Raw genomic sequence first — 26,392 nt, forward strand, 5'->3', positions numbered from 1 at the left:
TCACGGTATTCTTACGTTAACTTAGGTTTTCTGAAGGAAATAAGCCTGTATTTCAGAAGTTGCCATTTACAAGAGAGAAGAAAAATAGTAAAGAGAGAGACGAGGAAAAGGATAAGTTTATTTAATATCTTGACTAAAGAGTTAACGATTGCCACCTGCATTTACTAATATCCAGATGTTGCGGTCAGCTTTTCTTTTCCCGTGTTTCAAACTATGTGTACTGCAAGATTTTAATGAGTTTCGTGCCTTACTACCTGCCATTACACCTGCCTTGTATTCTCCTTCTTCTATAAGCATATCCGCCGTGGGTTTTATCAGGTGTCTGTTCAGAGCAACGTCTGTTATTCCAGTGGACAAAGCTGATCTCCTTGCAGGCGACATTTTATATTGTTGACCATGATGTCGATATTGTATTCACTTCTTAAGCCTGGGTACATGATGGCGATGACCCAATTACAAAGATCTTACTCCGCCAGGTTCATATCCTTCCTTCGATCATCCCTAAGATGGTGACTTTGTTTTTTTTTACAAAGATATTCCTTTCATAGCCTCTTCTTTCTATGGAGTGTAGTGGGTATAGTATGGTGTGATTTGACTAAATACTTTGTCAATGAGGACTTGTTTATTATTTGGGATATGTCCCCGTGTGATTGCCGTATTTTCAATACGCTTGCAGTTGCTGATCTGTTTTCTGCGTGGAAAGAAGAGCTGAACAAATAATGACAAAAACAGTAATTTTCAGTATAAACAAAGAAAGAAAACTCCTAAAAAATGTACTTTGTCTGTGTGTCTTCATGTCCTTGACATATGCCAGACAATAATACAAGAGAAAAAAGAGACTGAGAAGTAAAAGGGCAGAATCGTAATAATTTGTAAATTGCTGTTTACCTGATGACTAAGTTGCATTGAAGCCAGTGCCTGACTGTGAGCCAGACCGGAATCTGATCCACATGGTGTTAGACGTGGACCTCACTCTGTCCGGAACACTCGTGTTACAGAAGATACCCATAGACGGTGACAGCTCGGAGCTTCCATCCCGTATCTTAGCATGTGAGCATAAATTTATTAAATACTGAAAATATTCACAATGATGACTGCTAATGCTAATGTACATTTCGCTGTTTTATAATATAAGAAAATAGCCAACATACACCCAAGGCAAGTATTATGAAAGGACGATGTTAAACCATTTATTATGGGAAACTGCATCGAGAAGCAGTTTCGAACCATAGAGGAGAAAATAATACAGGGTGTTATTTCTAAACGACTTTAACGCATTTATGTTGATAAATTGGTATTACTACAAACCTTTTCAAAGGAATATGACTCCCATAATGTGGGCCATTCTGTGTACCTTTTTACCTATTATATACTAGTGATAATGTCCAATTAAAAAAAATTCTAATGAGATGCAGAACGCACTCAAAAAATACAATTTGCGCGTAAATACCATATCTGTCCTTTACAGGAAAAATTGATGAAGTTGTATGGAATTAAACGTATAAATTAAACTAACACAATTAAAGTCAGGGCTTCTGTTTACGCAAAAAATTGCGTACAGTACCATTTAAAGTTCGGAGGACCCTTTAATTCTCGTCAATGGGGTCCCAGGGGACCCCTTCAAATTTGGCGAAGAACAGATACAAATTGGGTAACTGTAGTGTCTGACATCGTAGCCCAATCTATTGTTGTCATCTGCTACAAGGTGACAGTTACTTCCCTTGCACTGAGTTTTTTTCCCTTACCGGGAAGAGTTCCATGAACCTATTTCCAAGATGTCGTTAACAGCGTGGTTAAAAGGATCGTCTCAGAAACGGAAAGAAATTGAGCACCCCAAGTACAGTGAGCATAAGCTCATCACAGATACTTGCACACTCTTCTAGACGTTACAGTGCTTTGTGTGCATGAAAGGCAGTTAAACAAAGTAGTTGATTTGTTGGGGTTTTTTTCAACTTTGTAAAGGAACCCTTAGAGTAAGCCTGGGACCCCTTAGAAATCTGAAGAAGGGGTCCCTGGGACCCCAAAGAATTTAGCCTTAGTAGAAGCCCTGTAAAGTATTATATTGCAATATATGTAAATCTTCTAAACAAGTGTCACAATAATACACGCTGTATTTCTAAAATGACGGAAAACCCTTTCTTAGAAGAAACACAAAGAAACAACCACAAACCTCCAAAGCGTCAAACTTGCAGTCAAAGGTCAAGACTAACATGTAAGATTTTATCATAATTAACATTTGGTCTTATCACGTGAGAGTTTGAGACATTGTCGTTACGTGGATTGTTGAAGGTATGAGGACAAATAGGTTCTTGTTTATTTTTATCCAAGCTATTCCTACCCTTCTCTATGACCCCCTCGTGATCCTACCTTGTGTTTTCTGTACGTGGTGCTGAATCACGAGTGTAAACAAACACACAAGAAGCTGCATAGTCATCGCGACCACTGAAATAAGAGCAGGAGATGAAAGACATAAGACTAAGCAATGAATTTTAAATAGTCTCATTTAAAATGTAAATAAAACAGATTGCAAAATCAAAAATTATACTTGTCTACCTAGTGACTTCATAGAAAACAAACGAATTCCATGTTTATTACATAAAGTATTATTAAGACGGTTAGCCATCTTTTTTTTTACATTATTACAAACTTCATGACAAGAGACGTACCGGAGTATAAGTGTGAGCTGATTCTTACCTGTTCAACCTCATTTTTTCTTTTCTTGTTTTAATAACTATATATGCTGCACAACTGTGTTGTCGGTTGTGTTTGCATAATCGGGGGGAAGTGATTACCTTCGCGCACAAATGTGGACGAGTGGGTGTAAGAGGGAGAAAGAGGTTGGAAGAGAGGAAGAAGTCTCCTCTTTGCCTTTGGGCGAGTTGGGTCCACCCTTCCCCCACACATTCGTCAAAAGGTAAGATTGTAATGTAAAAGAACGCAAAAAGCAGTATTGCATGCGCCTTTGGATTTTTTACTTGCTTAAATAATGTATTCAAAGTAAATAACTTAGCATCTTCAGTAAAATTTGCTGCAAATGGCTATGCATCTAATTTTGTCTCTAGTAATATCCCTATTGTTAGTTTACTAGTTTTTTTTTCAGAATTTTTGTAAAGAGAGGTATCTGGTTGCGACAAAAAGTATTAGGTTCACTGGGACAATCTTTCTTGGGAAGGGTAACAATTTTTGTTCTCCGTTTTGCCCTGGGAAAAACTAGTTACCCTCCCTTTACAACTACGTCTCAAGGGTTGTTGGACAGGTCACATATTAATCTCACGTTTCAAATACTCCACAGATTACAATAAATGGCCAAACAGTCTGAGTACACTGATTTCAAAATAAATAAACTAATTTACACTTTGTCTTTGACGATAATAATAATGATAATGATTATAATTATTGTTACGACGACAAACTCACCTCCTATTATAATTTCTCCGATCTGTTGACACCGATTTTAGCTCTGGTTTATTCACAAGAATCTAGCGAGAATAGTTTAGCTACACTCCTCTCTGTAATCAGTTCTGCTTCTCTAATTAACAAGTTAACAAGAGACAATGTTCCCCAACAAACTCTCTTCCTCCTTCAAACAACTTCCTCATCTAGACTTGAGAGATGAACGCCATTTGTTTGTCAGTATACAAAGACCCTTTAGAGCTTAGAAGGAGGAAATATTTACATCCTAACTGTTTAGAACATTTCACAAGTCAAAACAACCTTACTGCACTCTTGAGTTAAGTAAGAATTTTCTAAAGGGAACAAGCCTGTATTTCACAAGTTAACATTTAGAAGAGAGAGGGAAAAAAATAGGATACAGAGACCAGGAAAGTGATGAGGTTATTGAGTACTGAAGATACACAGAGTCAAGACTGTTGTGAGTCAGCCCTATCATCAAACTGAAGAATGAAGCAGGATCTGTTGACCCAAAGTGGCAGATAGATGAGAACTACAGAGAGACATGACACCTACCTGACCATATAAATAAAAAATAAGAGATCCCATAAAAACCAATGACGCCTTATAATGTGATATAAGATTTACAGTAATAGAAATTAGTTCATCTACTGTTCAATGGTGCCTCTTAATAATCGGTAGAATATCTGTAAATTGGTGAAAAAGCAACTCTTGGCAAAGCAATGAAAGTCAAGCACTGAAGTCTGTAGTATAGTTGTATTCACTCCTTTTTTTGTGTGTGTAAAAGTCAGAACGTTTGGAGGTCACCCGGTAAAAAGCTGTGAAATGCCCACATCTAACTGTGAAAATTTTTTTTTATGAATGTTTTAGCTATCATGGGGTTGGTTCCTTGCATCCAGTCAATGGCACGATGCATTAAAAGCACTACATTCAACTGCCTGGCAAGAGACTTGTTTCACACCTGGACAGGTTATTCCCTAATGAATCTGAATGTTCCAGCATGGTCTAGCCCTATATCAAAATGTTAAGAAAATAATCAAATAAACGTACTACAGGGACCTGCAAACTCTCTCATCCTAACCCCACTGAGAACTTGTGATTGTGTAAAGTTGATTCTGGCCTTCATAAAGATTGGTATGAGGTTCGTAAAATCTATCAAGCCTGCTTAAAACTGGTGAATTCAATGTCAAAACGCATAAAATTGCTGCTAAAGCATCGAATAGGCCATATCATGTACTGATCTGAGTGTATTAATATTATTCTTTAAAAAACTTAAACAAGCTGATTTTTTTCCTGTTTTCAGGGTTTGTTACAATGAATTTGCTTGAAGATATATGTCCGACATTCACAGTCGGGAGAAATAATAAAAATAAAAAAATTACACAGTAAATTAATAATAAAGTACACACAACAATACGAACACACATACACGAACACAAATAAAATAACTTGCAAACGTTTGGGTTTAGAATGGCAGAGATGGCAGCACGATGAAATATCAGAGAGGATAAACACAGATTTAAGAGGATTATAATGTCCATATCCCAGGGCAGAGCTACATTAATATTTAGAGACCTCGGTGAATGTTTCTCACTGATAAGCCATTGGCATTTAAATCAGGAAAGACAGTCTTCCTTCTTTTCTCATCTCATCGTATCTAACTTTCCGTCTCTCAATAACACTTCACACTTTCTTAGTTTCTCGCTCTTGGGCAGAACTCAATCATTGTGTATGTATGTGTGTGGGTGTAAGTGTGAGGTTGGAGGTGGCTTATTGACTAAATATTACAAAGACAAATTCACTGCAAATTTTGTTTGTGCATTTTGTTTTCAAGAAAACAACTTTTTGCTAGTCAGATTTTCGTTTATCGACGACTGAACAAAAGAAATGACGACAGTAGAGCCAGCGGTCATATGGCTCATAGACACAACAAACAGACCTGAACATGTAAGGACCACACGAAAACAGAGAGAAAGTTCATGTTGCTCGCGACTAATTCTTAATATAATTTGTATCTTCAATTTTTTAACAGCTTTGGTTAGTTACACTCAGCATGTTATGACTAGACGAGGATGTATAACGGACAAAATTAAGTATAAGAGTTTATTTAGCTCTTTACAATACAGTTATTACTCTCCCAAGTGTCTGTGGTTTATACACTGAAGAGCTTTATATCTGATAAGTCAGGAGAGACGAATTCTCAGAGAGTTGACTGTAGACTTCAGTGTCAGACTTTTTCTCCGTCCAGCGTGTTGCGAGACACGAACCCCTCCCACAAGAGATGACAAGCCGGGTAGATGTTGTGACGTCACCTTTATCCCCGACACGTCACGCTGCTGTGCGCATGTCTCGCTCCTCCTCTCGTCTGTTGCTCCATTTACTGTAGTGAGATTTATTTGAAGAAACATTTGCAGTATTTGTATTAATCATCAAGAGACTTTCTATAGCGATGAGACTAATGCGAATTTAAGTTAAGAAGGAGATGATGGAGTGTAAGCTGCTTACATTCATCTGATTACAAACTAAGACGAATGCACGCTGGCGATCACTGAGTCCTGTGGTTTCTGTGGTTACTCTTGGCTTCTCTGTGTGGGGTCTATGAAAAGCTTATTAATGTAGCTGTACATTTGTTCTTTAATGTGTTGTTCTCTTTTTACAGCAGCGAGTTTTGTGCTTTACATTTTTATTTGTTTGATTCTCTCCGTTGGATCTTCGAACTGTGACTCGACTTTTTTGTTTTGTTTTCGCTGCCACCTTCATCAAAATTGTTTTTGTCAGGTTTGCCACTGCTGATGTTTTGAATGACATAGATGATTCCATACTTTTAGTGATAGTTTATTCCACTGCGTCTTTTATTATTTAATAGTCTTGACATTCAGGGACATTGACTGCTGTGCTTTGATTCGTTTGCATAAAATTATCACTGAGTTTGGGGTTGTCACTTCTTACAGTCAGATATGGCGCCTGTTTGTTTATTTTTGTATGTGTGTGTGTGCGTTCCTGCGTTTTACGCGAAAACATGAACACTGGCCCCAGGAATCCTAGGAAGAAGGGTGATAATCACACGTCGATCATTCAGCTTCACTAACCCTCTCCTGCTGTTTCCCGAAAACAAAAGCACACGTCTCATTTAACGTATGATAACAGGGATTTTTTTAAAACATAAAAAATGCAAATACATACATAAGTATAGGTTTTCAGTATTCGTGGTTTGTAGTCGAAACGTGAATCAGGTGCGTGGGCGAGAGCTAACCTCAATCCTCACTACCCACGTCAACATAAGTTACAGGAGAACCACAGTACAACACTCACACGTCCATCACAGACTTTACCACGTGGCTCATGAGCCCCCATCCCTGCTGTTCCCCGAACACAACACTCGACGTGTGATGTAGCGTATAATAAACATTAATTTATTTCTTTGTTGTTCATTGGAGGAGCATAGGACCGCAACAACACCTCGCCAGTTGACCCACTATAGGGCAGCCCCCTTCAGTTGGGTCCATGTGGTTCCCACGTCCTTTACCTCACTCTCTACTGTTCTTTACCAAGTCTGTTTTGGTCTCCCAACTCTCCTCTTCCCCTGAGGGTTGCAGTCAAGTGTCTGCCTGACAATAGTGTCAGCCTCACTTTCGTGCTGCCCTCCCCTTACGATGCTGACAACGATTGCTCCGCGTTGCGGTTCGGTCTATAGTAAATATTTTGTTGTTCATTGGAGCCAGAAGAGTCTTTATCACACGTGACTAACGACACAACTATACCAATTAATACACTTTATACTCGTCAAGTAAAAGAAGAGAGTCTTGTTGTGAGCTTGCTGGCCATCTATGATTTACGCATTCGCTGGCTCTGCTGTGTTCACACCTGTAGGAAAGTAGACAAATAGAAGAATTCACATGAAAGAAAAATAAAAAATATAATACAAACAGATTTCAAAGTACAGGAGACTAATTATTTAGAATTACGTTGTTTATGATAATAAATTATTGTTATTATTTACAACAATTAGAACAACTACAAGCTAATGTGTGCTGACGGTGGTTGTGCCCTTCAATGATTTAAAAAAATAAGCCTGTGGCCAACCAGCATGTGGTTCCACTCAAAATAAATAAAATAAAATATTCACACGGTCACAATTTTGATATCACTCACCAACTCCGATTTAGAGAGACTGCGTAAAACCTATAAGTTATATATTTAAAGATGTTTGCACTTTGATTACAAAATTACTGTAGAATAATTTTTTATATTAATTCATACACAAAGAAAATGTTAACATAACCAAAGCAAAATTGTCTTTTTGTAAATGAATTTGTGTAAAATACTGCTTAGATATTTTATTAAACGACCACCTTAGAGCAAACTTTCGGTAGCGTGAGAGATTTTGTCTAATATCATATTTTGGAATATTTTTAATAGTAAATCATTAACAGTAAATTTTATAACCTCACAATTCAATAAAGCCGTTTAAACACTTCTTGTAGCATCGTATTATAGTAGAAAATCAAAACTTTGAGTGTTTTATTCTACAAATAATCTACTAGCTATATATTTTTTCATTTGCATTATACTTGTGTACCTTTCTGCTGTTATAACATGAGCTCTTTTGATAATAGAGAAATTAGTTCAGATTTAATGTATCATCATCTCAAATAAACTCAACATGTACAACAATGTAATATCACCGGTCAAGAAAGCCTCACAACGACTTTACTTCCTTCACAGGCTGACTGGACTTGTGGTCCAGTGTCAAAGGACAAGGATGGAGAGTGGACTGTACTGACATTCTCAATCACAAGACAGCAACACCACCCAGAAACAGTCGGACTGGACTAGGAGGCTGTGAAGCTGGTTGAACTACTGGTGTCTCTGTTTTTACAGGGCGTGAGTGTGTGGCTGACGAATCCCACCCGCCAACGATCTCTTTTGTCGCATTTCTTCTGAGGTTTGGTATAGTCATGTCCAGACAAGAACATCCCTCCTGAGAAACAACTTCCTTTCCAAACTATGTAGCTTCACTAAAATCCGATGCATCACAATGTGTCTCGAAGTTGTTTTTTGTTGTTGTTTTTTTTTTAGCAAGAGTTAGGGCATGAAATCTTTCTAAATATTCCTTATATTTGTGAGCTTTTAAGACAGCTGAATGATTTCGTGACAAAGCTTAATGTTCTTCTGTTTGACTATCAATGTAAACTACTGATGTAATGTCAGATGTGTGTGGAAGTTTAGGGAGACGTGTCTCCTTGCTTTTACAGAGACTTGGCTGGGTGAGGCTGACCACAACAATGATTTATTCATCAGCGGGTTTGGTTATCCAATCCGTATGGACAGATCTCCCAGTATCACCAAGAAATCCACCGGTGGAGGCGTGTGTTTCTATGTGAACGAGCGGTATTGTAACACTGTTGTGGTCAGGGAGAGACTGTGTACCACTGATCTAGAGCTTTTATCCATCTCCCTCCGTCCTTACTACCTCCCGAGGGAATTTCCTCAGCTGTTCTTCACACTTGTGTACATCCATCCCCGCGCCAGTGCCAAGTCTGGCGCCCACTTGATTACAGAGGTCTCACTCAAGTTAGCAGCCATTTGCCCGGACGCTCCCCATTTTATCCTCGGTGACTTCAATCACTGCCGGTTGAGTGGGGTACTCAGAAATTATGAGCAATATGTGTCATGCTCGACCACGCGAAGCAGTTCCATGATCGACTTGTGCTACGGCTCTGTGTCTGGCGCTTATAAATCTCTGTGTTTGCCATCTCTTGCAGCGTCGTATCATAACAGCATTTTTCTGACGCCGGTGTATAAGGCAGTGTGTCGGAAATTTAAGCCAGTGGTGAAGACAGTAAAGTGCTGGACAGAGGAGAGCAAGCTATGCCTGCAGGGGTGCTTTGACTGCACTGACTGGCAGGTTTTCTACGACTCCAGCGACAATCTCAATGACCTGGCTGATGTTGTTTCCTCGTATATCACCTTCTGTGTTGACACTGTCATACCCACTAAGGACACTGTCATCTTTCCTAACAACAAACCCTGGGTGACAAAAGAACTGAAATCGGTGTTACTTAATAAAAAACGCATATTTTATACTGGTTCTGCTCAAGATAGGAAACTAGTGAATAGGGAGGTACGGGATGCCATTAGGGAAGCTCGAAGAAAGTACAAGGACAAAGTCAAGTTGCAGTTCAGTAGTGGTGATCTCAGGGCTGCTTGGGGTGGTATTAAGACCATGTCGTCTGTTCATTGCATGGCAAGCGCTCGTAAACAACCTGTGCAACTTGTGGGCTCTGCTGACAGTGATGTTCCCAATGTCCTCAATTCCTTTTATGCCCGCTTTGAGAAGTGTGACTTCTCTCACAATGTTTCCACACTCAAACAGTCTCTTGTCTCTGAGCATGGGTTGGTGATTGCCCAGTCCTCTGTCACAGATCTGCTGAGGCTTGTCAATGTCAACAAGGCTCCCGGTCCAGATGGTATCTGTGGACGTACCCTCCGTTACTGTGCTTAGTGGAGTTCTCCAACATCTATTCCAGCTCTCTGTGGACTCTGGCCGTATCCCCGATATTTGGAAACTTTCGTACATTGTGCCTGTCCCAAAAACCACTAGGCCCAGTCGACCCAATGATTTCAGACCAGTTGCTCTTACGTCACTTATCATGTAAACCTTGGAAAAAATTGTCAGGAGTGAAGTTATGACTGCTGTTGATAAATGTCTTGACCCACTGCAGTTTGCCTATAGAGCTGGGAGAGGTGTAGATGATGCTAAGCTGTTCCTGCTGAATACTCTGTACAAACATCTGGAGAAACCTAGAGCTCATGCCAGGCTTCTCTTTGCTGATTTCTCTTCTGCTTTTAACACCGTGCAACCTCACTTATTAGCAGAGTGCCTAGTCTCAGACTTCCATTTGTCCCATCAATTAACTCTGTGGATCCTGGACTTCTTAACCAACAGGCAGCAGAGAGTTTTTGTTAATGGTACTCTCTCCGACATTACTGTTACCTGTACAGGCTCCCCTCAAGGCTGTTGCTTGTCCCCACTATTGTTCATAATATATACTAATAGCTGTAGAACCACAGTTGATAGAAGCTTTCTTATAAAATTTGCTGATGACACTGCCTTGTTGTCTCTCTTGTATGAGCATGAACACGTTCACAGTGGCGCTCTTCCTGCTTTTGTACGCTGGTGTGATGAACACTTTCTTGACTTGAATGTCTCCAAGACAAAGGAAATGATCTTTGACTTTAAGCTGAACAAACCTGTTGTGGTTAATACCACTATCCATGGTGATGCCATCGAGATAGTCAGCACTTTAGGTACTACCTTTGATGATAAACTTAAATGGGATGTGAACACTGACATGATCCTCAGGCGGAGCCAGCAACGCTTATACCTGCTACGGAAGCTTCGGTCTTTCTCTGTCAGCCCAGTCATTCTCACTCGGTTCTATCAGTCCTTCATTGAGAGTCTCATCACCTTTTCTTTCACATCTTGGTTTCACAACCTCTCCGTATGGAACAGGAGCAGCCTTGTCTCCCTTGTTAAGATCTGTTCCAAAATCACCGGAACCAAGCAGAGGGATTTAGCCCTCTTGCATAAACAGCAAATCCTTAGGACGACATCTCGTATCCTAACTATTCCTGGTCATGTGTTGGCGAGTGAGTTCTCACTCCTGCGGTCTGGTCGTAGATACGCTGTACCGGTAAGTCGAACGAACCGTTACCGTAACTCGTTCATTCCACGAGCCATCCACTTTTTAAATTCCACTAGCTGAGATGATATGTCCGTCTGAGGTGACCTTGTGCGGGGTGCCCACTGAACCTCCTGTTGCTGTGATACTATATGAGTGGGTGTGTGTGCACATGTGTGTGTGTATGTCGCCAGAATCTATTCCCTTTATTCTCTCGCATAATCTTCCCTCTAGTGTGCTGGCGTGTCATCATACCTGTAATTGCCCTTGTGGATGAATAAAGTTGTATTGAATTGAATTGAATTGAAACAGTAAATTCTTCTTTCCTCTCGTGCTAATTATGAATGCACTGAATATTTAACAAAATTGGCTTACTGAGTTAAGCTGTTTGCGGTTTAGTTTTGTAATTTTGAAAAGTTATGTTTGCTTACTTTGATTGACTATTGACATAAGAAACTTGATTGAGCTATTGTCTAATTTCTCCTAGGCTTATTCAAAAGAACTTTGATAATTAAAATTTGATAATCATTTCTCGACTATTTCCATATATTTATTTGATTGTAAAAATGTAAAGATGATAAGAAAAAACATTTTTAAAAATGACTTCATTTTAATTTGTGAAACCTGATAATACTGCTAGATGAGCCTACCTGTAAGGCATTGCAGAATTGTCATCAACGCTTACTTCTTGACTATTGGAGTGCGAGTTATCACCCTCCTGTGTAGGAATGGACCAATTTTCTATTATCAAACCTTGTTTGACCCTTGTTTCACCTGCACAAAGCATGATCCGAGAACACACACATGTACGATCTCAATCATCTATTTATTGATAATCTATGCCGACATCATCTACTCTGTGTGGAAAACGATTGTTGATGACAAGATTAACATGGGGGGGGGGGGGGTCAAGTAACAACTTATTTTGTATGAGTCTTAAACAAGTTTTTCATTTTGTTTAGTGAGATATTACGGGCTAGGTAGCGGTAAAGCTTACAAATAACCAGGTGAGAAGCTGATGACCCTTTCTTTCCGGGCTGATCGCTTAAGAGAAAACATGTCTTCGTTGTTTCTCTATCTCTCGTGAGTATTGATGGGAACCTAAAAGGGGCAAAGAAGCTAAGAAAGACTATTACAGACTTCTTTATGGGTAAAACATGCGTTAGGTCTTGTTGAAATATAAGCACTACAAGGTGGGACAGTAAAAGGTCGAGTTGGACAATGGCCAAAGTAGAATACTCGAACATGGTTGTAAACTGTTCCCTCGTTAGCGAGTCCAACACAAAATATTGTCCCCGTGGAGTGGGTATTGGGGTGAAAAGTCACGAGGTTAATCTTACCAGCCACGACGACGAAATCGTAAAGGGAAAAGCCCCGTACTGGGCTCAAAAGCCAGTAAATACAATAAGGAAAGAAAAATAATATTATACAAGTAGTGGAAAAACCTGTCTGTCGTTGACATTGGACAAGCATATCACCACAATCCTTCAACCAATCATCAGCTAGTCACGTGAACTGAAAGGAAGACTAGTCACACGTCAGGTGACAGCAGGGAGTAAAGACACCTCTCACAGCCCCACAAGGTGTGACATGGCATTGAAGGTTTCTCTGTGTAGCCATTATGTTTACAAGTCATGACTGTCCATTTGCCACAGACGTTGTTTGCATATTCGCTGGTGGCCGCTGCCATCTTGGCTACCACTGTGAATGTTCGGATGTGAATGGTAGCATCTCCACATAAACGTCCTCTAAACGCTTGTACTGTAAATATTTATCTACACCAACTGTTATAGACTACAGAAAAGACATGTAACTCTTTTTCGACCAAGTAAATATTTTTAAGTGGATCAACAGAACAAAGGAACAAAGGTCTGAAAGATTATGTAATGTAATAGTGTGAGAAGCCAGGTACGTAGTAACTTTAGGTAGACAACAATAAGAAGGTTTCAAAGGAAAAGCTGATTTGTTAGAGTGTTTGAAGTAAGAAGTGATAAATGGATGTATGTAATCATTTAAGCGTTTAGTGATGATATAGAGAAATATATCCCAACCTTGAGACCTGTGGATGTTCACACATGCTAACACGAACACTTGGAACAGGGTGCGAGAAAACCATGATGTGTGAATTATTATTTTCAGTAGTAGTCACAGTACAGACACAGATCCTGACTATCAGTGTCCTGAAGCACTAGACCCAACAGACAATCAACTGGGTGACAGACTTTCTAAGCCAACAGATTTTAAACGCTTGAGTAATAGGATGACAAGACTGGTATAGTAACAGAGTCTTAAGGACCAAAGGTAATATCAACTACTAGTTCATCCTTCTCCTTGGAGTCTCCATCACCACAAGGAAACCAGGGCTTGACTAATGTAGGTAACACTCTTGTCCTCACCCACTCCCGACCAGTTACAATAAATGTTCTTGATTACCGTAAACAATCTGCTCGCAGTTATTTACATGGCAGAAGGAGAAGACAAGTTTTATGAAGTAAATAAGGTATATTTTGACCAGTTATTCTTGGCTTGACAATAACAAAAAGCATACTGAGTGTGCTTACCTGTGTCATTAGAGTTGCCCTCTCTGTAACCGGATTGAGAACTCTGGTCATTGTGTTGATTATTAACAATTGAAATATTATTTGTTGTTGCTGGCAGTGACTCCAGTGGGACATCAGGTGTGTTGCTTCTCTGCGTGGAATCCCCATGTTCTTGGCTATTGTTTTGACCTGCGCATCGTATCATCCGAAAGAATGCATGTTCCCAGGTCACCTCTTTGTAGACACAGACACATTCACCATTATTCTTCTTATGTCACTCATTTAGGGAACGAGCATTAATAATAATAATACAGCATTAAGATTATTTTAACTCCATGTGTTATTTGTAAATGTCATTAAAAGTCAAGGCAAATCAAAGGACATTGAATAATTTAAAATCCTCTTTGTAGAAAGTTTTGGGTTGCTGAAGAACCACCTGAGAGTCGTTGAGAATGCAGATATAGAAGTACGACTTGATTTTTCCGACTTACGTGTTTACTATAACCCAACTACACAAGCATATATTGTTAATACATGCTTTATGTTCTAAAGGAACTGTAGTTCAGTCATAAAAGCGGTTGACTTTGTGCTTAAGTCATGAAGTCGATTGCAATAACCAAAATGTTTGTTTATTTTTTATTCCTTTTTTTTTCTTGATATACATTTTAGCTTATTTGCTTAGATAGTATGCATCTAGGATTACTGTACAAACTACTTTTAGGATTTAGGAGCAAACGTTTTGTTATGACAATGACTACAAATGGACAGACATACAGGACGGGGAAGACACGCATCACCCGAGCTGTTGTCATGTGTCTTACGTCTTCGTTTCCGAAAAACGACGAGTGCGATGATGACAGCAATTCCTACAACAGCGGCCACAACGCAGACAGTAATGATGATCTTGGTGTTAGTGCTCACAGACTCTGCTTCTTAAAAACAAAAAGAGGAATTAGGTGGCACATTGCTACAATCTTTCTAACAGAAGACTAGCAAACTCTTGTACATGCTATGTACTGTTTCTCTCCCTGTCCCTCCTGTAACTCTCTGTCTCTCTAGGACAGGTAGTGTGAGACTTTAAGGAAGCTTAATTCATTTTTTTCTGCTTTGGAGAGACCTAATAACAAAACAATTTTTCTCTCAATTTAAAAACGTTCTACTGTAGTCTGCCTTTCTTGTCAAATTTCTTCTAACAACAGACTGTAGCGATAGTCTTCTTCTTTTAATCTCACTTGCTTGGTCCAGCTTGCTGATGGCTTACACCACAGGCGTTGACCAGTATTGCAATCTTCTTGTCTGCCAGCTAGAGAGCCGTGAGAGGGTCAATTAAATCTTCGGGAAGGTTGGAAACTTGTATTTTAGTGTAGAAGTGTGAGTCAAAGGCTGAAGCCAGCCTTGACATATTTTCTCTCTATGTTGTAGAAGGTCTATCCGCTACTAATCCATGAAAACTAACCGTTTAACAGTCTTGGCATCCTCATCCACAGTATAATCTGTTTGCTTGTAGTAAAACAGCCTCTTGTACGTGGTGGTGGAGATGCCCCGAGGACTGGGTCGACAACCCCCGATACTAGGCGTAGATATATTAATAGGGGTATATGTAAGGTCACTAATAATGATATTTGAAATAGCAAATGCGCATGATTACCATGCACCATAATTACAGTAAGTACATGGTGATGCATTTAATACCATGTACTTGCTATTTCAAATACCATACACAATATCCAACAGGGTGTTTTAACGTATTATGGGTTAAGTTTTCTCAGCAGAAACCTGTTATTTTGTTGGAAGATGTACATTATGTAACAAAATGAGTTCAGTGTTACCTGATGATATGCTGGGATCACTTGTAGAGCTCGGTGTGACCAGATCCATTGCTTTTGTTGAAATGCCGGTAGTTGGACTTTCAGTTTTCGCTGTAGTTTTATAAATTATAACAATAAATAAATATCACAGTTATACGCTAAAGTTTAATAGAGATATTTGCTTCGCTGTTACTGCAAGTGGATAATCTTGTATTGAGAATAAAAGTGCTCTGCGTCTTTTTTCCGGACCTACCTACTGAGACTTCTGCAGCATGCAACCTTTCTCGATCACTTACAATGACAAAGACCTTTGAGTTTTACTGCAGGAAAAGCAAAATATTATTCCTCGTTATCACTGGATAAATGTTTCTCTAAAGATTTCTGGCCAGTGTCTTTACACATTCGATAAATATTCGACGAATTAGAACCATATCGTCAAGATGATTGTTTTTCCCATTTAAAAAAATTTAAAGTATAAAGTTTGCTCATTTTAACTGTTTTTAGTATCGGTAAGAGAATTCAATTAAGCCATCTTTTTCATACTACGAGGTCTAATCTGCAGAACAAATTTTTTTCAACATGGAGCTTTATGTGTGTTATATTATTTATTATTATGAAAATGTTTGTTATCTAATCTGTGATTCATACTATTTGTGATACAATGTACATGATTTCCGTTCCATTTCCTAGCTATCAATAGGTTACCTACTAGATCCTCTGTCCTCAGTGAGACATTTACTTCTGTTGCCAGGTGTGGGTACACAGATGTAACTACAACCACCATTGTTGCTTCCACATCCGTTGGGCCCTGTAATAACAATGAGGCAGCCAGATGTCAAATATGAAGGGTAGACATTCGCTGCCTTCCCCTTAAAGATAAGCTATAGACATAGGAAGTGACAAGTTTGAACGTGTTGTTGAACCCTCCTATCACCACATGATAGTGTTTGCCTGTGCAGTGTGTTTGCAGGTAAACTATTGCTGTCTACACGTGACCTGCCCACTGACCTTTATCTTCTATTTCCTCAGCGTAGACACGGATGTCATTTAATTTTGAGGGTTGGCCGAAAATGCTTTTTCTATTACTGCCGTCCTTGCCATAGCGAAATACATTTGTTTTTATCGTCTGATTGAGATTGAGAAAGCTGAAAAAGGTTATTTCATAGTTTAAAATAAACAAAACTGGTTCATCTCTACATATAAGAAAGTATTTAGTGAAACATAATTTTAATTATGGTAATAATAAACATATTTTCGTCATAAACTCAGCTGAAGGAAAATATTTGACAGTAATACGGAATAGAAATGAAGAAATGAACTGATAGCACTACCAACCTCCAGTCCGTCACAAAGAAGTCATTGAGATAGAGGTCCATGCCGTGATAGACTAATCCTGGTTGTTGTAGAATCAACGATGTCTTCCTCCCTTCCAGGTCCACCCAGCCTACCTTCTGTGTACCACCATCTGCCCAGTACAGTCTGCCTTCTGCACGTGAACATCCACAGACTAGAGAGAGAACACAATGTAGCGGATATGTGTAGAATGAGAGATAGTTGGGGTAGGGTGAATACAGTCATGTAGTTGGCGGGAGTGTCTGCGAGGGTGACAGTGCCCGCTTATAGTAGAATCCCCATGCCTCTCGCAACAAAGTAGTGACGAGAGTTCACCTCACGCTCTGGCTGAGTGAACCGCGAGTTAGGATTCTCAACGAAACCGCCGAGACGGAAGTGATCGCTTGTTTCATTATTCGAAAGAAAGTGCAAGTCCGACGTCAGGTCGACACACACACACATTAAAATAAAGAAGTTATAGCAAAAATTGTTTATCCGCAAAAACGTTTACATATAAAAATGGAAATGCTTGCAAAAAATATTTAAAATGTTCCATATATTATAATAACACAGAGACCAAATAAGAAAGGAAAGGAAACCAAATGAAGGATGGACTAATGAGCAAAGATCTCACCGACTGTGTCGAGAGCGATGGCGTTTGGTTGGTTGAGATACTCGCCCCCTGAGACCAGAGTCTGACGTCCTGTACCGTCATAGTTGGCTCGCTCTATGGTAGGTGTGGCGCCACAGTCGCTCCAGTACATTACCCTAGTTTGGTGTTTTTACCCGTAAAATGAAATTTGGTTATAAATAATTATCTTAAAATGTTTAATTAGCTTGGTTACATTTGTCATTATACGTCTTATAATATAATTGAGAGATAAGTGGCTTGTGTGTAAATGTATGTGCATGGCGTGTGTTTGTGCACTAAACAAATCCACCCCATTTGTTCAAACTCTCCACAAATATTCCCTTTGGATAAGGAAAGGTTGTAGACTGAATTTGAGTATTGTATTTAGTTCTGTGTCATGTTTATGCTTATATTACTTATGGTAATATGTCGGAATCAACTTCAAATTAACTCTTACTCGCATACTTCATTACACAGCGAGAAAGAATAAAAAATGGGGGAGGGTGTCGGGGCAGTGATCTGCATCACAGTGTTACGTCCCCTGTCAATTAAATCTGTTAGTGACATTTTGTGCATCTTTTAAAATCTGTTGCGAGGGCACAATGATTCTTTAAGTCTGCTCACTGGGTACCCCTTCTAGTACTTTTTATCAATCTGAAATCTGAGACTAGACCAATGTGCAGATAATTTTATTTCATTTTTTAAAACTTATTATCACGTTATCAGCGATTTTTCCAATTTTTCTGAAGAATTTTTGTCTTCTACATTAAATTAATTAGTCTATCTTTAAATTAAATATGTTTACCCATTGTGTTTGTCAAGCTCGATGTCTTTCGGCATGTCAAGTGAGGAGTTGATGACTATTCGATGAGTGTTGCTGTACATGGTGATCATGCCGATGACTTTATTGCCTGCGTCTGTGTAGAAGATGAGCCTGGACAGTGCGTCTACACACAGACCGTCTGGCACTGAGGCTGGAAAACATAACTGTAATTATTAATTTTTAAACAAACCATCTCCATTATCATTTGTTATTTAGGTTTGTTACTTATTAGAGATGTTGAAATATTGAATACAGTAGTTAGAGTTAGCTGTCATGAGAATGTTGAAAACCTCCTAAACATTCTGTAAAACAAATTTAATTTCTTGAAAATTTGAATGAAATAGTAAATATTTTTTTTAAATGTGTGTGTGTACCAATTTACTGGATCCATAATCCCTACAGATCTCCGACTTAGATAAGATAACATTTCACCGTTAGAGAACTAAGGTAGGACAATGACAAAAACATAGAGTACATCCTCGATTGCCATTGCTCGATTCAGTTCCACCTTATACACATCCATCGCGTTCCTTGTATTTCTCTTAACAAAAAAGTAGACAAATCATGCTAATTATGTAATAATATATATATATATATATATATATATATATATATATATATATATATGTGTGTCTTTAAGTATATATAGTGCAATACTTTTTTTTAAATGAAATACTTTACCCAATCCTAAATAGCGAACAAGCCGAGCATCACTGCCGTTAAGGTTCGATGCTCGGATGGTCTGCTCCCCGTTGTCTGTCCAGTAGACACGACCAGTCATTGGGTCGTAGTCAACAGCAGCAGGGTCTTGTAGTCCATCGACAGGAATGTCATAAAGGGTATTCGTGTCGATGTCTATGTTGCGAATACCCCGCCACCCCGATAGCAAAGATTCGTAATAAGGAGAAACTTTAAGGGAATTATGGCTGCAGAGAATCGAAACAATGGAGTTAGTGTAATTAATGTTAGAATAAAATAATAACAACAACAAATAAAAATAGATAAAAACATGTAATGCGCTTGACGAAACGTGATTACAGTTTGACAGAGGTTGCAAGTGTATTTTAATGAAAAGGCGAACAGGTCTGCATTCCTCAGAAAGTCATTGCCATCTGTACATAACAAACTTTTACAAAAAAAACAACAACACACACTCACACACACACAAATACATACACACCACATATACTCAATGTGATTAAATTTCGTGTCGAAGCATATGTAGGTTATGCAAACTATTGGCCCGCTACAAATTATGTTTTAACATATATTTTGAAAGAAAACTGTCATATATATATATAGCATATTGTTCCTGATACAGTTTGGAGAATTAGCGTGGTTATAATTATTGTTTTTTCTTATTGCACATTAGGGTTTATTTTTGACTGTAGAGTGATTTAAACAAAGAAAATGACTGTTTTTATTCATAAAATGATTTTTACATTGGGTGCATAAATGTTGACATAATCCTAATTTCTTGAAGGTAGAATCATGTTTTGAATAGTTTCCTTAGTTTAATTTCTTTAGTTTTTATTATACGTTTACCAAATCATGTGACAAGTGTGTATCCACCTGGTATAAAATATTCATGACATATTGTACAGAAGATTTAGGTTTTCCCACCTGCAGTGTAGCTCGCATGGAAGCCACCTGCGCTTTGAGTCCCGTCAGAATGGAATCTGACCCACATTGTGTTTGATGTGGATCTTCTTGGGTACGCTGTGGTGTTGCAGTAGATAGACAAGAATGGTGACGTCCATGAATCACCATCTCTAATCTTCAAACAAAGAGATGTAGGACCGTTCAAACATTCACCTCTACCTTGCCAAGCTATAATTTTATTAAATAAATTGTGGGTAAATTTCAGAGCATATCAGTTGAATGCAGTTCATCTGTTCTCGAGATACATGCACACGCTTTTGACTAAAGACATCTTGGCCACAAGATTCTGACTTTTGTTTCTTTCATGTCGATATTTGTAGGCTTGTGTGTCAACAGTAGAGGAAGTGGACTTTGATTTCGGTTTGAGAAAGCATTTGGTATTAAGCTTTACTTTATTAGAAGTAAATAATATTCAGCCACCACCAATCCCCTAGCAACTTTCTTTATGAATGCTAATGACATTAATTACAGAACAATCCTTGACTAAGGTCATTCTTAATCGAATCGGTATAGAGGAAAACCTGTTCGTTCACTTGTTTATGAACAGTCAACCCAGAAGTTAATGCACGAGAAAGTGCGAGAAAACAAATACGTTGGAATCATTTAAAGACACATTGTATAATCTACTCATGTGTCCACATTAAGTAAACTAAAAGCTCTAAGTCTGTGTACCTTTAATTATATTTATACCTGTATATAGTCCTGGCAGTTACCCCTATCACCAACGAGCTCAAAGGTGACAAACGTGAAGGTTATCCGAAATCCTGTTGGTCCTCTGATGATGTAAACACAGTCCTGGTCAGGCGGGTACTGGCTCGGGTACAATGGAGACGATATGAGACCAGTGAGTGCAGTGTATTCACCGCCACAAGCTAAGAAACAAATTTTAGACTATTTAAGCTTTCCTTAAGCGAAAAGTCAGTTAGTAATGTAAATGAAATACTAAGAAAAGAATATAAAAAAACTTTTCAACTACTAATACAAAACATATTTATATTTGTAATTGCACACCACGTTCTTCAGGCTCACTTGTGTTTCTTAGTAGTTTCTCCCGTGTGTGTGTGTAAACTGTTTGCTGACTTTAATATATGAAAGTCGGTATTGATAAAATACTCAACTAATTAATAAATTATACAAATGCATTTAAGCAGACAGACACACACGTGTATTTCTATATAATTTTGACTCATTTCTGGAATGGAAATTTACTAGTAATTACCTTGCACTTGCGGATGAATTCCAAATGTTAAGAAAAACAAAAAAAGAGGAGTGATCATCTCGTTTGCTGAAATGAAAACAAAAACATCAATAACCTGATTATCCGTTTTAAAGTCGTCCTACCGATGATTTAGATCGACCTTTAATCTGATACATGTGGAAGAATATGGACCATGGATACCATTTATTTCATCTAATTAACTATTCCATAGAATGCCAAATAATATAATAATACTCCATATTTTGTTTACGGCATTACATCTTTTATAGTTAGCATTGAGATGCTGCAATAATTTGTAAGTGTAATGATTCATTTTTATATTTAGTTATTCCAACGTCTTACTGAACATTTCCGACTAATTAATTTGACAAATTAATATTACTCACAAGGTAATGAGAGCTCATCCATTTGTTTATCAAACTTACCCATCAGGTTAGTCTGACAGTTCAGCTTGTTTCCACATACTCACATGCAGCTGTTATCTTTCTGGAACTCAAGGGACTTACATTGAAATAACAAGAAAGATGTAAGTGTTCCTCTCTTCGGAGTGAAAACAGGGCTAAAATATTGAGAGGTCCTGTTGTCTGAGGCAAAGTGAATAAGTATTTATAAAAGCTATAACATGTGTACGTTTGTTCTGTTTTACTTTAATTTAAATGTTCCTAAATCATCTCAACAAACAAAACCTGAATTCGAATTCTAAATGAAGTCTGTGGCACATAAAGGGAGCTGTAAACGGAGAAATGTTTAGGTTATGTGATATTTTGTTTGCTGCATGGATTATGTAAACACAGTCCTGATCAGGCGGGTACTTGCTTGAGTCTGTCAATTTTTGTGTTTATTTATGATTTATTTCATTGACAGACTACACTGTTTGATAACTAATAAAATGTATTTTATAAGTTGTTAACATTATTTTATGTTGTACAAAACTAACGTTAGTTGAATCGAAGACTCTAATTGTGCTTCTTTGTGTTTTTAGTTAGTTTGTGTGTGTGTGTGTGGGCATGGGTATCTCGATTGGGGAGCAGGAGCATCAGATAATAGTAATAATGGATAACAGACACAACCCCGTACTTAAACAGGACTAAAAACTAAGTTTTACAAAAACCAAAACAATTTTGTACAAAACAGGGACAAAATAAACTTAAAGACTCTATCATCAAAAATAAGAATGATCTTAATGATCTGGGTTAAGGAAGATTTTTGTATACGATTTTCCTAGAAGATGCTGAACAGCTGGAAGAATACTACTGACAGATAATCACACTTGTCTGGCACCAGCTTTCTTGGTATTTTATCAAAAACTGATAAAGCCGCAATTTTAAGTCAACGGCAGATAAAATCGTATCAATTTTTCAAATATTGTTCAGGACAGTAATTTATATCTTGAACACACAAATTTTACATGTTTAAGTGTTTCTTACTTCCCTTATGAAGTATTCTAAGTTTTCCGTTTTTATATGTTTTGGAAATTAGTTGCTAGTATCGCATTATTGTCTGGTGTAAGTGAGAAGGATAATAGAGAAAAAAGTGTGACTGTTCTTACTTTGGGCGAAAGGGACCTACGTGGGACAAATTGACTTCTGGTGTGGGACGAAATGGTCTTGGGGTGAAGCGTCCTATGACCCAAACATGTTGTTGTGCTGTCGTTATGGGGATTTCCTTTTGCCTGTTTGAGGTATCTAAATGTCCGTGCACAAATCACAAACTTTGTTTTACACATTTCATGCCCTTTTATGACAGTTTTCGATATAGGATTATACTTCATATTTATACTGCTCTAAACACACAATTTTAAGCATTAGATAATATTATGAAAGATTGTAATTAGGCCAAAAGTTCAAATTTTAATGCAAATTATTAATTATCCATATGCAACTATATAGTGCCAAAAACATATTTTATTAAAATATACATTACGATTTAAATATTACTTATTATTTTCTTGTAATTCACGATTGTTGGGGTACAAATCAATGTCGAATTGAGTAATCGGCAGTTACTGCAGAAATGGCGCATTTATCAACTAAACTACCTTCAAATATAACAGTATCTGATTGGTTGACGTTTTTCCCCCCTTCACTTAGCGGTTAAAGGGAAAGAATCCATACTGGAACAATCCCTGAATGTTGCAGTAGTTTTCTCCCTTTTGTACTCATATCTTTAAGCATAACGTGATGTGTTGTACTACACTTCAAGTAGAACAGCTTCGCATCATCCGTGTGACACGTAATCAAAGAACATGAAAACTAGTAAACCTGCAGTTAGTTTACTTTATCTTCAAAATCTCACTTACGAAAGAAAAATAGAAAATCTGTTGAGTTACCATATGACACACCAAACTTTCCCAAGTCGACGCAGCTTGCGGTAATGGGTGGGGGGGGGGAATTGGTGTTTTACGCCGTGTCAGCAGCTAAGGCTATATTACGGCAAGCAGCCAGCCCTGTAAACAGATGCCACGTGCAGAGAAAGATCAGCGTGCCCGAGACGAGAAATGAACTCTGGGCAGCCAACCTTCACTGTATTGGTGACAGGCGCTAACAGCGCTAACCGTTGCGCCACCGGACCGCTGACCCAGCTGGCGGTAATGGGTACCTGACTCCATAGAGGGTTGCAGAATGTGAGGCAGGGAGGGAGAAATGAGATGGGTACCGCCCTAATGTAAAGCTGTCCTCGAGAAAAGGGCGGTCTTTAACATCCCCCCCTCCGGCACCAGACCTGAAAAGGTTAGGTGAAGACCTTTACCTTTAACTTCACCCTATGAAATGTTCTCTAGTGGTATTTTACTCATGTGTGAAAACCAATCCCAATGGTATTGCTGACGATAATTAACAGAGAAGACACTCAAACTTTATAATGAGATTTACCTTTTCGTATTCTTTTTCCATGCATTTACATGAAAAAAAAAGAGAAAAAGGTTCGACATTTATCAAGGTAAGTATTACTTTATTCACATTGCACGTGACAAAAATTTGATCAAGAAAATCGACAGTATCCATAAGGAAAAGTGGTCACTTCTGCGTTTTGATGAGGGTTAACAGTTACTTTGTTTCTTCTTACCAATTGGAACTCATACACACAGACACATTCTTAAAACTTCTGAATACTTTTAATCAGTATGCTTACCTGTTTACTTTTCATCGATAGATAACCTTTCCCCTTGAGCGTCAAGCGAGGGTTCTGCGAGCAGGGCTTCTTGTCTGTGATTCCAGCAGCCTTCTTGTTTTTGGCTCCACAGACCCTTACAGTTGTCCTTAACTAAAGGCAATCAGCCAATCGTTTAGTATTTACCTTTGTTGTGGTGACAGTACTTCCTGACAACGCCACACGTGGTTGGACATACGCTGTTCGGTGCTTTCCCTTGTCTATGAATCACAATGAAAATGTTTTTTGGGAATCAAGGGTGGAAGGTTGGGGACAGGAGTCCTGAAACTTTCCTTAGTTTGTTCTAGTCATGCCTACAGAGTTCTGCTTTATTTAATTTAATAACATCAAGATAAATCTTGAACCTTTAAAAACTAAATCACTGTAAATTTTAAAGTGTATTTTACCAGCTTCATAGAAAAGTTAGTAATAAATTTACCAAATACATAGCGAGCTTCAAAGCCTAAAAATTAAAACATTTTTATTAGAGAATATAATATTTGTGTGTTGTCTAAGTTTTATTTTCAATTTCCCAACTCCTTTGTTTTCACTTTTGTTGCAAATTTTAAGTTGAATATCCAAATAACCATGGTGATAAAAGCATAGATATTAGCATCCGCACTAATTAAAATAAAAAGGAATGTATCTGTAGCTAAAAACAGAACTTACTAACTGCTCTTTGCTTGTTTTACGAACTAGTGCATGTGTCCTGCAAGTAGAGTAGTGATGATTTTAAAAAGTTTTTAAGGTGCATGTTTGGCCCACTCTCTACCTCCTACCACCGCTCTTTTAATTCGACTTCAAGACGTGGAGCAGAGGGGGAACAGAGAGGTAACACCGACGAACAGGAGGGCAGCACGGATAGCGTTACTTCCTCGTTTCTTCACCGACAGAGCTCGGGTGTCATTGTACCCTCTCATGCAATTTTGGGAAATGAAAACGGGTAAAGGGTCGAAGTGATATAAGACATCTTGGGATTAGATAATAATTAATAATAGCAATAATTACTTTTGTCATCGCCATTGTAGTCGTTGCTATCATCATTATCATCAGCGTCGTCATCTGAGTCATAATGATTATCTTGCTGGTCGAATAAATTTAAAGAAAACTGTGATTGTTTTTGGATCACTTCAAGATTTCATTCGAGTGAAAATTTTTGGTTAACAATTCACGCGATATAACATTCAGTTCTTCCAGACGTGTCAGGCGATGATTTTAATTCTCCTTGTTGCGATCCCAGGAGCTGACACTGTGAACGTCAAGACGAAATGGTTGCTGACAAATGGCTGATTACAAATGGCTGTGCCAGAAATCAAAGAAAGTGTCACTCCCTTGGATTTCTGGTTTGCAACAAAGACAGCTCCGATACATTGTTTGCTTTAGGTGTACGTTGCTTTTAATCAGTTCCAACAAACACTGTTGATGCGGAACGAAGCGTCAGTCAGCACACGGCAGTAAAAGGACTAGACTGTCAGACATTTACCGACACAAACCTAGCCATGCATGTTAAACACTAATGCAAAACATTAATGAACTTCCGTCAGACTGTGTAGCCTAAAAGTAAGGCTATGCGCATGCCATGTTTTTACCGTGTTTTTAGAAAAATAAATCACATAAATTTACCGTGTTTTAGCAGTTTTTTTTACCGTGGTTGCCCTATTCATGACCCATTGTCTTTTATCCTGTTTCCCATCTGTAATGACGGTTATTTTTTTGCACGACACATGCAGCAACCTGCTGTCGCACGCCCCAGCTCCTTGCAGGAATGTCTTTCCACACGTAGTCGTCGTTTGCTAAAATGTTTTAAATTATAATTATTGTGTGTGTTGTTAAATTATAACTATACTTATACCTTATGGCTATCAGAGTCTCAAAAAAATTACATATTATATTATCAATAAATTATATTATCAATAAATATTTATATATTATATTATCAAGAACTCTCATTCGCGCAAACCTCTGCACGTGCTCGTGTTTGTGGCATGTAAACAGAGCAAAGTAAAGCCAGTTGCTCGGTCTTTACTTACGGATCTTCACATTTCGGAGAAAGCTTTGAAGGTGAAATTATCCAGATTTAAACAGTCATCGATCAGTGTCTCAACTTGTAGCAAAGATGAGCGATTCGTTCTGA

General features: G+C 38.2%; 3 protein-coding genes and 1 long non-coding RNA gene across 11 annotated transcripts in view; all 4 read right to left on the minus strand.

Annotated features, from left to right (window-relative positions):
* Nucleotides 1-26,392, minus strand: part of LOC112556888 (low-density lipoprotein receptor-related protein 4-like) — a 260,038-nt gene that overhangs the window by 52,225 nt on the left and 181,421 nt on the right. The window lies entirely within an intron of this gene.
* LOC112556914 lies at nucleotides 907-3,560 on the minus strand. The gene is made up of 3 exons (XR_003097853.1): nucleotides 3,418-3,560; nucleotides 2,368-2,442; nucleotides 907-1,042 (listed from the first exon to the last, which is right to left on the minus strand). It is a non-coding gene; the product is annotated as an uncharacterized LOC112556914 (long non-coding RNA).
* The window catches only part of LOC112556893 (low-density lipoprotein receptor-related protein 4-like), a 111,344-nt gene continuing 91,507 nt past the window's right edge, over nucleotides 6,556-26,392 (minus strand). Inside the window, exons 11-15 of one of the 3 annotated variants that reach the window (XM_025226326.1) lie at nucleotides 15,466-15,555; nucleotides 14,458-14,565; nucleotides 13,658-13,825; nucleotides 11,747-11,870; nucleotides 6,556-7,275 (exon numbers count right to left, since the gene is read on the minus strand). In XM_025226326.1, coding sequence (XP_025082111.1) covers nucleotides 7,176-7,275; nucleotides 11,747-11,870; nucleotides 13,658-13,825; nucleotides 14,458-14,565; nucleotides 15,466-15,555 — 590 coding nt within the window. In that variant the 3' untranslated portion in view covers nucleotides 6,556-7,175. Of the gene's footprint in view, nucleotides 7,276-11,746; nucleotides 11,871-13,657; nucleotides 13,871-14,457; nucleotides 14,569-15,465; nucleotides 15,556-26,392 lie in introns of all 3 variants that reach the window. The other 2 variants (XM_025226325.1, XM_025226324.1) reach the window with 2 other exon arrangements.
* On the minus strand, nucleotides 19,037-24,465 carry LOC112556908 (bone morphogenetic protein 1 homolog). 6 transcript variants are annotated; one of them, XM_025226355.1, is made up of 6 exons: nucleotides 24,241-24,465; nucleotides 21,498-21,597; nucleotides 21,112-21,177; nucleotides 20,583-20,764; nucleotides 19,854-20,007; nucleotides 19,037-19,156 (listed from the first exon to the last, which is right to left on the minus strand). In XM_025226355.1, the coding sequence occupies exons 2-6, from the start codon at nucleotides 21,538-21,540 to the stop codon at nucleotides 19,086-19,088; spliced, it is 516 nt and encodes a 171-aa protein (XP_025082140.1). In that variant the 5' UTR covers nucleotides 21,541-21,597; nucleotides 24,241-24,465; the 3' UTR covers nucleotides 19,037-19,085. The 6 variants fall into 6 exon arrangements, with proteins under 6 accessions (XP_025082140.1, XP_025082141.1, XP_025082144.1 ...); XM_025226356.1 differs by having other exon boundaries at nucleotides 21,498-21,612; XM_025226359.1 differs by having other exon boundaries at nucleotides 21,537-21,612; nucleotides 24,241-24,457.

This window comes from Pomacea canaliculata, linkage group LG2 (genome assembly GCF_003073045.1).
Source record: "Pomacea canaliculata isolate SZHN2017 linkage group LG2, ASM307304v1, whole genome shotgun sequence".
Classification (NCBI taxonomy): Eukaryota; Metazoa; Mollusca; class Gastropoda; order Architaenioglossa; family Ampullariidae; genus Pomacea; species Pomacea canaliculata.